Source organism: Elephantulus edwardii, unplaced genomic scaffold (genome assembly GCF_000299155.1).
Source record: "Elephantulus edwardii isolate Elephantulus edwardi_28Jun2011 unplaced genomic scaffold, EleEdw1.0 scaffold00082, whole genome shotgun sequence".
NCBI classification, from domain to species: Eukaryota; Metazoa; Chordata; class Mammalia; order Macroscelidea; family Macroscelididae; genus Elephantulus; species Elephantulus edwardii.
In genome coordinates, this window is record NW_006399832.1 from 6,804,111 (window position 1) to 6,814,316 (window position 10,206).

The 10,206-nt window shown below is 39.1% G+C and overlaps 1 protein-coding gene across 1 annotated transcript in view; it reads left to right on the forward strand.

The window, feature by feature from the left end:
- Positions 1-10,206, forward strand: part of MSH3 (mutS homolog 3) — a 292,985-nt gene that overhangs the window by 79,711 nt on the left and 203,068 nt on the right. Inside the window, exon 9 of the mRNA XM_006889888.1 lies at positions 6,897-7,009. Within this exon, the coding sequence (XP_006889950.1) occupies positions 6,897-7,009 (113 nt within the window). The remainder of the gene's footprint in view (positions 1-6,896; positions 7,010-10,206) is intronic.

Sequence of the window (10,206 nt, forward strand, 5' to 3'; positions counted from 1 at the left end):
ATTGCATACTCCTACGATAAAAATAATACCCTAAAATATAATACTTTTAGACTATTCTCTCCCCCATAGACTTCAATGCCGTAAACATATTTCATCCAGACTCAGAAGAGATGTCTTTTCTATGAAGATGTGAAGGTGAGGATGAAAGCATGTGGCTTACTAGGGAAGAGTGTTTAGGGGAGAGAGAAAGTAAATGTTAAGGTAGTGGCAAGAAGCTGCACTGCAATTCCAGTGATATGTGGTTCGAATCCACTAGATGCTCTGCTGGAGAAGAAGGGGCAATCTCCTCCTGTACCAGTCAGATCTGATTTGACAGTACACACACACAAAATAGTAAAAGAAAAAAAAAACCCAAAAAACAGCATAAAAGCCAGTATGGTACAGCAGGAGAGTGAGGTCAAGAGTAGTAGACAATAAGGTTGGAGAAAAAACAAAGACTAGATTATATTTTTTTTAAAAAGCACAGAGAGGTGGGGTGACATACAAACTTTATTACTTTATATTTCTGCTTATCCTATTAGAATGTAAGTTCTATGAGTGTAGGAGTTTTTATCTGTTTTATTAGAGAATTTTGAGTATGCTGTGTGGATAAAGTTTTGCTGGACATGATTAGGATTGGAGTGCTATTAAAGGTGTTAGTACAGTGTTTTCACTCTTACATTTCTCTCTCTCTCTGCCTTTCTTTGTCTCTCTCTCTCTCTGACAGCTGTGTGGTACAAGGGTATGAGGAAGAAACACATGGTGGTTATTCCATAAATGTGCATTGACTATTTTGAAATGTTATTACATGATAATAAGTTACTATTTCCTTGCTCTCAAATGTCTATAGAAATGGGAATTGCCTGTGAAAATATTTTGCATTATAAAACATTGGTTAATGAGAAATGCTAGTTGTTTTCTCTACTTCTTGTTGTTGTTATTAGGTACATCAAATTGCTTACAATTTATAGCGACCCTATGAACAACAGATTTGAATCTTGCTCTATCTTGTACTATCTTCATGATCTCTGATGTGTTCCAGACTTCAAGCCCATTGTTATAGTCACTGTTCAGCCCATCTTGTTGGGAATCTTTACCAGAGCATTCATCTTTTCCAGTATGATGTGTTTTTATAAAGACTGGTCCCTTTTGACAAGATGTTCCAAGTATGTGAGACTCCAAAGAGTTTCGCCATCCTTGCCTCTGAGGATAGAACACTCTGGCTGCTCTTCCTCCAAGACAGACTTGTGTGCTCTTGTGGCAGTACTTGTATATTCAGTACTAACATAACTCAAAGGAATTGATTCTCCTGTCATCCTTATTCATTGTCTAACTTTCAGATGCATATGAAACAATTGAAATGACCAGGGCTTGGATAAAGCACACTTTAGTTTTTAAATTGACATCTTGCTCTTCAGCACTTTGGAGTGGTCCTTGACAACAGATTTTTCCCAATGCAACATGTTTTTTGATTTCTTGACTACTGTTACCCAAGGTGTTGATTGTGGATTTAAGCAAAAGGAAACAGTTGCCAACCTCCATCATTTCTCCATAAATCACAATGTTACTTCTTGGTCCAGTAGTGAGGACTTTTATTTTCTTTATGTTCAGATGTCTTTCATACTGAAGGCTGTGTTCTATGATCTTCTGCAGCAAGTGTTTCAAATAGTCTTCATTTTTAGCAAGCAGGGTTGTGTCATCCATATAAAGCAGATTGTGAATGAGTCTTCCTTCAATCTGAAGCCACATTCTTCTTGATATAGTCTAGCTTCTTGAACGATTAACTCAGAATACATATTGAATAGGTATAAAGAAAAGATCCAGCCTTGACACACACCTCTTTTTTTAATTTTTACAAGGATTCTGAGGCTCCATCTAACATACTTTGGACATGTTGTGAGGAGAGACCGGTCCTTGGAGAAGGACATCATGCTTGGGAGGGTGGAGGGACAGCACAGGAGGGGAAGGCCCTCTATGAGGTGGATTGATTCAGTGACTGGGGCAATCAGGATGGGAGTGTCAGAGACAGTGTGATTGGCACAGGATAGAGCAGGGTTTAGGGCCCTTGTACATAGGGTCACTATGAGTCACAAGCGACTCAACAGCACATAACAACCACAACATTGGTTTGCTTATAAAGTTCATATACATTGTGTTTCACATTATCCTTCATTCACACTGTGTTTCATACAATCATTTCAATTCACTATATTTTATAAAATTAATCAATATTGAACTATGCCCACTATTGCCGTGTCTATCCAGATTCCTGCTGATATTTCCCATTTGCTTTACTCACCCCACCCTCCATCCATCCAGTTGTGCAACCCTGTGATTTCCCCATTGCCCGTCCTCACCCCTCTGCATCTACTCTCCCCCCTTTGAATCCTCATACACATTTTACTAGTTATCTTTTTCTACAATAACGGTCTCAGACAGTATTTGTCCTTATGGGACTGAGTTAGTTTACTTAACTGAATGTTCTCCAGTCCCTCCCAAGTTGTGTAGTAATTTTTTAAATCATTGCTCCTGAGTGCTCTGTAGTATTCCATTGTGTTCATGTACCACAATTTCTTAATCCATTTGATTATGATTGGACATTTGGGCTGTTTCCATGTTCTTGTGATGGTGAATAATGCTGCTTATGAACATTGTACACATGCCTTTCTTGATTTTAAACCATGCAGTGTTCCCTTGCTCTGTCTGAACTGTAGCTTCTTGGCCTTGGTATAGGTTTCACATGAGCATAATTAAGTGTTCTGGGATTCTCATTCTCCTCAGTGTTAGCCATAATTTGTTAAGATCCACAGAGTAAAATGCCTTTGCATAGTCAGTAAAGCACAGATACACATTTTTCCAGTATTCTTTGCTTTCAGCCAGGATCTGTCTGGTATCACCAATGATATCTCTGGTGCCATGGCCTCTTCTGAATCCAGCTTGTATTTCTGGTAGTTCTCTGATACTTTGAATAATTTTCAGTACAATATTAATTTGCATGTCATATTAATGATATTTTTTGATAATTTTCACATTCTGTTGGACTACCTTTTTTGAGAATTGGAATAAGTAGGGATTTTTTCCCCAGTCAGTTGACCAGGTTGCTGTTTTTTCGATTTAGCATTGATTGGTTAGCATGTCCAGGGCTGCATCTGTTTGTTGACACATGCCAACTGGTAACCCATCAACTTCTGAGGTTTTATTTCTGGCATTACCTTCATTACAGCTTGAACTTTCCCTTCATTATCATTATTTCTTGGTCATATTCTCCTTCCAGAAATTATTCTGTGTTAGCCAGTTCTTTTTGGTACAGTCACTCTGTGTATTCCTTCCATTGTTTCTGATACTTCCTGTAATCATTCAAAATTTTTCTCATAGTAACCCTTGGTGTTGCAACTCAAGGACTGAATTAATTTTTCAGTGTGTTCTTCCCTTTTAATTTCCTTACTCCAGCTCTTTACATGTTCTGTTATAGTGTTTTGTTTTGTCTTCTTGAACTGTGCTTTGAAATCTTCTGTTCATCTCTTTTACGTCATCATTTCTTCCCTTTGTTTTGGCTTCTTAATGTTCTAGTACAATTTTCAGAGTCTCTTCTGTTATTCATTTTGACCTTTTCTTTCTCCCTAGTCTTTGTAATGACCTTTTGCTTTCTTCATGGGTTATATCCTTTAAGTCATTCTACAACTCATTTTATGTTCATTGCCTTTAGCTTATTCTTTAGGTAGTTTATAAATTCAGATAGGATAGACATATGGTCATATTTTTATTCTTGTAGGCTTGTTTTAATTTTCTTCAGCTTCATTTTGAACTTGCACATGAGCAATTTATGATCTGTTCCACCAGTAGCTAACACCAGAAAATATTGAAATTGTCAATGATTTTATCTTGCTTGCATCCTCAATCAATAAATATCCTTGGTGGCAGCCCTTAAGAAAACAAAAGATATATTTCATTGAGAAAATCTGCTGTGAAGGTTATGTCCAAAGTGCTAAAGCAAAATGTCAGTTTAAAGATTAGGATACACCTGATGGTATTTCAGTTCCTTGCTATGTGTCTGAAAGTTGGACAATGAATAAGAATGACAGGAGAAGAATCAGTATTCTTGAGTTGTGATATTGGAGAAGAGTACTGAATGTCTAATAGACTGTCAAAAGAACAAACATTTATGTCTTAGAAAAAGTACAGTCAGGGTACTTCTTAGAGACAAGAATGGTGAAATTTTGTCTTGTATACTTTTAATATGTTGTTAGGAGGGACTCTTGTTGTTGTTATGTGCCATTAAGTCGCTTGCAACTCATAGCGACCCTATGTACAAGAGCTCTATACGCTCTTCTATCCTGTGCCAACCTAGCCATCTCAAACGCACTTATTCCCACCTCTCCAGTCACAGAATTGATCCATCTCATCAAAGGTCTTCCTCTCCTTCGCCGCCCCTCCACTGTGCCAAACATGATGTCCCTCTCCAAGGATCAGTCCCTCCTTGCAATATGCCCAAAGTATGTCAGACGAAGCTTCAGGATCCTTGACTCCAGGGAACATTCTGGCTTCGCCCTCTCCAGGACAAACCCGTTTGTTCTCCTAGCAGTTCATGGTGTATTCAACACTCTTCTCCATCACCACAGCTCAAAGGCATCAATTCTCTTTCTATCAACCCTATTTACTGTCCAACTCTCTGATGCAGAGCACGTAATTGTGAAGACTATGGCCTGGATCAGGCGCACTCTAGTCTCCAGTCTGACATCGTTGCTCTAGTTCTTGGAAAAAGACATCATTCTCGGAAAGGTGGAGGATCAGCAAAAGAGAGGATGGCACAGGATAGAGAAAGGTTCAGTTCCATTATTCATAAGGTTGTTATGAGTCATAGGCAACCTGACCACACCTAAGAGCAATACCTAGGGAGCTCAGGTGGCCTAGTGGTAAGAAGTTGCTCTGCAAACCCAGATACACAGTTTAAATCCACCAGATGTGCTGTGGGGAAAAGATAGGCAATCTCCTCCCATGTGATTTACTGCCTCTGAAAACCTGCTGGAGGGTCAGGTATGGGTCAGTTCTGACTCGATAGGAAACAAGAATAACAAGAGCAACAACAATAATGTGTTGAAATTGAGAGCACCGAAGTCTTAATGAGAAGGAGTTGTCCTGCCAATCTGAAAGCTCACAGTTTGAATCCACAAGCTGCTTGCTAGGTGAAAGATGGATAGTTTCCTCTCATGTGACTTATAATAGCCTTTGAAAACTCACTAGAGGTCATCTATCAGTTAATTCCGACTTGACAGTTTACAACAACAGGAATTCTGTTTTTAAGGGCATCTCTGGTTGGTTGCTCAGTGGTTAGGAGTTGCACTGCTAACATAAAGGCACATGGTTCAAATTGATCAGCTGTACTCTAGGGTCAGAGCAGTACTCTCCTCCAGCGTGACTTACCATATCTGAAGACTTCTGTGGAGGGTCCGCTGTAAGTTGACCCTGATTGGGCTGTACATAATAACAACAACCATTTTTTATGCATCTATGGTTGGGTTTTTGGCAATTGCGTACCCTCCAGATGCAGTAGTCTCCAGTTTGGAGGCTCATGTGTGAAGCAATTGGATTCTGAAGGGTAGGTTCTCTTGATTTAGTCAGGTATAAACAATTTGGTCAGTTTAGTGGCGAGACTACCCAGTCTCCTTGTGGATGGGTTAATGTTCCCTATGAGGAAGAAACGGATCCCGCAGCTGTTGAGGATGTTGAAAACGCTGATCAATGTTTGGCTACACTGAAGCAACTGGAGGCCTCAGGGGAGGTAACGGTAGCAAGGGGAACCTCAAAGATTCATTTTGCTTATACATTTTGACCTGGCTGTGTTGTCAGGTTTAACTATGGCAGTGGATAGAACAGTAATTTTTTAAAATCTCAATACCCAAATATATATTGGAAATTAAAAAAAGAAATAAAATTTATAAAATCTTTCATATAGAATGAGATATTTATCCATGGAGAATTTTCTGTATTTGACTAAAGTCTGTATTAAGAAATAAACTTCTTGTGGTTGTGTACCGTAGAGTGGGAATTGACCCATAGTTGACCCTCCGGTGGGTTTTTAGAGGCAGTTAATCACACTAGAGGAGATTGCCCATCCTTCTCCTGAGGAGCAGCTGGTTGGCTTTGAACCACATGCCTTTGGCATTACAGTGCAGTTTCTTGCCACTATGTCAACCAGACAGATATATCACGTCAAAGAAAGAATTTCACATCTTCACATTCTGTTGCTTTAAGAAAACTGTCTAAGTGAAAATTATGCTTTGTAATTTGTTTATCTCTGTATTTACAAGTGAGTGATTTATTATTATATTTTTCTTGGAAGGATATTTATAAAGTGCTAAGTGATATAGATCATCACTTGTCTGTCAGTTTGTTGTACTATGGTGGCGTGAATGTAACTGTGATTCTGGAAGCTGCTGGTATTTCAGATCCCACTAAGGCCACCTGTGGTGGATGGGTCTCAGTGGGCCTTCTAGACTAGGCAGAATGACCTGACAGTCCACTTACAAAAAAGGTAAACCGTTGTATAGCACTGCAACATTGTTTGAAAAAGTGCTGAAAGTTGAGCTCTGTTGGTTGGAGTCCTACCAGAATCAAACACAGGAATGATTGCCAGGACTGAGCAGTGTTTTATTCTTTTGTGCATAAGATCGCTATGAGTGGGAACGAGCTCTTTGGCACTTGCTTGCAACAGGTGAAAAGAGGACATCAATAGAAAAATTTAACAGTTACAGTATTTTATAAATGGGCCTTTTAGCAGGAAAACTTTAAATATCTTTATCTCCCCCCCCCAATCTTAGGAAATGATAAGGAATGTGCCTGTTTTCCTTTTCAAAGCAAATATAGGTACTTCTGGGTCATGGAAAATTACCTTAGACATTTTTGTTTTCGTCTTTCAGTGTACGGGATGACAGAATTCGAGTTGAAAGGATGGACAACATGTGTTTTGAATACAGTCATGCTTTCCAGGAGATTACTGACTTTTATGCAAAAGATTCAGGTGCTATAAAAGGTAAATATTTTATACATATTACCCGTGTACCTTCAAAATGAACTGAGGTGTATTTGGAGAGAATTATGAAATTGACTTTCGCTGTAATAAAAGGTCGGCTGCTGGATTCAGTGGTAGAATCTCACCTTCTGTGTGGGAGACCTGGTTTTGATTTCTCAACAGTGCACCTCATTTGCTGCCATCCCCATCTTGGTAGCCTTCTGTGTTACTATGGATAGATTTTATTGGGGTGAAAACTTAAAAGGAACATTTAGAGGCTTGTTTTTTAGTGTCAGCCAGTAAAAACCCTATGTATCACAGCAGTAGACCTTGTAACTTTTCATGAGGATGGTGCAAGTCTGGCTAGTATTTTGTTCCATTGTTCATGTACTCCATAGTGTCCATCAGTTACAGTAATAAGGCAAAAATCAGTAAATAAACAGAAAAGATAGAGTGAAGAGTTACTGTTCTTGAACTCACCAAAGACATCACTTAACACTTCTTCCTTTATAATTGATCTTTTGGCAACTTCATGGTGTCAGCATATCCATTAGAGTAAAAGAAGAGTTAGTTATTCACCGACTTTCCTTTTTCATCTCTTAATGATGACTCATTACTATCCTTAGAACTTTAAAGAATGTTTGAACGAATATTCTGTTGAAGGAAAACTAGCATTTTGCAAGATTGATTGCCAAAATTCAGATACGACAGCATTATTGCCAGGGCTTAACTAAGTCTGCATTATCTTGTCTCAATCACATTTCTTGTACCACACATAACAGTACTTGATTTGGCCCAGTTCTCTCATTCTTACCAGTCCAGCTAAAGTTCAGAGAATAAAAGGAATAGGTTATATAGTGTGTTAGAAGAGGATAAGTGCAATGAAGAAAATAAGAAAGGGCCTAGACTTTTAAATAGGGTAATTAAGAAAGGACTTATGAGAAATGGCCCTGAACAAAGATTTGAAGGAAGTAAGGGGAAAGCCTCATAGATTTGTACAGGAATAATGTCTAAGGCAGAAATGGCACTAAGTCCAAAGTTCCTTAGGCAAGAGGGCACATGTCCAAAAAACAGCAAGGAGGCTGTGTACTGTAGCAAGTGACTGAAGGGGAGAATATTAGAAAATGAGGTTAGAGATACAGAGAAACCCGGAGGCAGATTATACAGAGCCCAGTAGTCCCCTGTGAGGATTTTGGCTTCTACACTCATTGAATTAAGGATTTTGAAGAATCTTCAGCGAAAAGAGTCACATGACCTAGATACATTTTTAAAAAGACCTTTGATTGCTCTATTAAGAATATTTGATCAGGGATAAAGATGAAGCACAGAGAAAAGATGGGAAGTTTTTATAATGCCATACCAGAAACTTGTTTTCCTCACCCAGCAGTACATAGTGGATGAGTTCTTTATTGTTACCAATATCTGTGAGTCATTTCTTTTAGTAGTTGCATTAACACCTAGATTTGTAAAAAATTTTTGAACGATTATCTTATTGATGTTTGTTTCTTGATAGTTTATATGAATTTTACTAGATTTTTCTTTACACCATCTTTATAGGAAGTATTTGAACTCAGCTCTTTTGTGTACTTTGACACAACTTTTAAGCTGTTTCTGGGCCAAGAGCTCAACTCGTTGGTCTTGGGTCTGAATCAATTCATAGATGAGCCTCCAACAGGTTTCTGAGGTTGTAAATCTGAACCGACATTTATTAAGGCCTGAAGTGCAGGCTGAGTTTAGAAGAGGCCATGGTACTAGGGTTATTATAGCTAATGCTAGATGGATCTTGGCCAAAAACAGAGAGGAATGTCTGTCTGGGTTTCATTTACTCTCCGAAGGCATTTGACCGTGTGGATCACAACAAACTGTGGCTGACTCTGAGAAGAATGTGAATCCCAGAACACTTGATTGTGCTTATGCGAAGCCTATAGTTGGACCAGGAGGCAGTCATCAGACCAGAGCAAGGGAACACTGCATGGTTCAAAATTGGGAAGGGCGTATGCCAGGGATGTGTCCTATCTCCATACCTTTTCAATCTATATGCAGAACAAATTATCTGGGAGGCTGAGCTCTATAAGGAGAAATGTAGCATCAGAATAGGAGGAAGACTCAGTCAACAATCTGTGTTATGCAGATGACACAACCCTGCTTGCTGAAACTGAGGACCTGAAGCACTTGCTGCAGAAGTTCAAGGACTGCAGCCTTCAATATGGATTGAGGCTCAATATCAAGAAAACAAATATTCTCACCACTTGGCCAGTTGGCAGCTTCGTGATAGACAGTGAAGAAATTGAGATTATTAACAGGTTTAGTTTGTTTGGCTCCACAGTCAATACTCTTGGTACCAACAGCCAGGAAATTAAAAGACAAATTACATTTTGAGAGTCTGCTATCAGAGGTCTCTCCAAAGTACTGAAGGGTAACAATGTCAGTCTGGAGACTAAGGGGCACCTGATCCAGGCCATCATCTTTGCAGTTACTTTCTATGCATCAGGAAGCTGGACAATGACTAGGGATGATAGAAGAGAATTGATGCCTTTGAGCTGTGGTGCTGGAGAAGAGTGTTGAGAACAATCAGGTTCATCCTATAGAGGGTGAGACCAGGATGCTCCTTGGAGGCAAGGATTCTGAAGCTTTGTCTGACATACTTTGGACATGTTGCAAGGTGGGACCAGTCCTTGGAGAGGGGTGTCATACTTGGGAGCATGAATTAATAGTGCAGGAGAGGAAGACCCTTTATGAGATGGATTGATTGAGTGACTGGTGTAATGGGGGTAGGTGTGTCAAAGACAGTAAGATTGGCACATGATGGAACAGGGTTTAGGGCTGTTGTACATAGAGTCACTATGAGTTGCAGGTGACTTGATGGCACATAACAACAACAGCAGCAGCAGCAGCAACAACAACAATCGAGAATGGAAGGAATTGAACCCCCAAAAGCTTGTTTCAAGCCACTGGAGAAGATTGTTCTTCTTCTGCAGATCTTTACATTAGAAGCACAGCCTTTTGGGGAGTAGAACACCACAGCTCTCTAAAGGGGATACGTATTGAAATTTTGAAAATATTTGCTTTATCCCTGTCCATAGAGATTCATTTCACCATCTGAGAATGCTCTTTTTCTTTTGTCCTAGATATTCTTTTTTTTTAAAAAAAATTATTATTAATTTCAATGAAAATGTAGAGAGACTTTGGGTTTTTCCATTTATTCATTGTTGCACTTT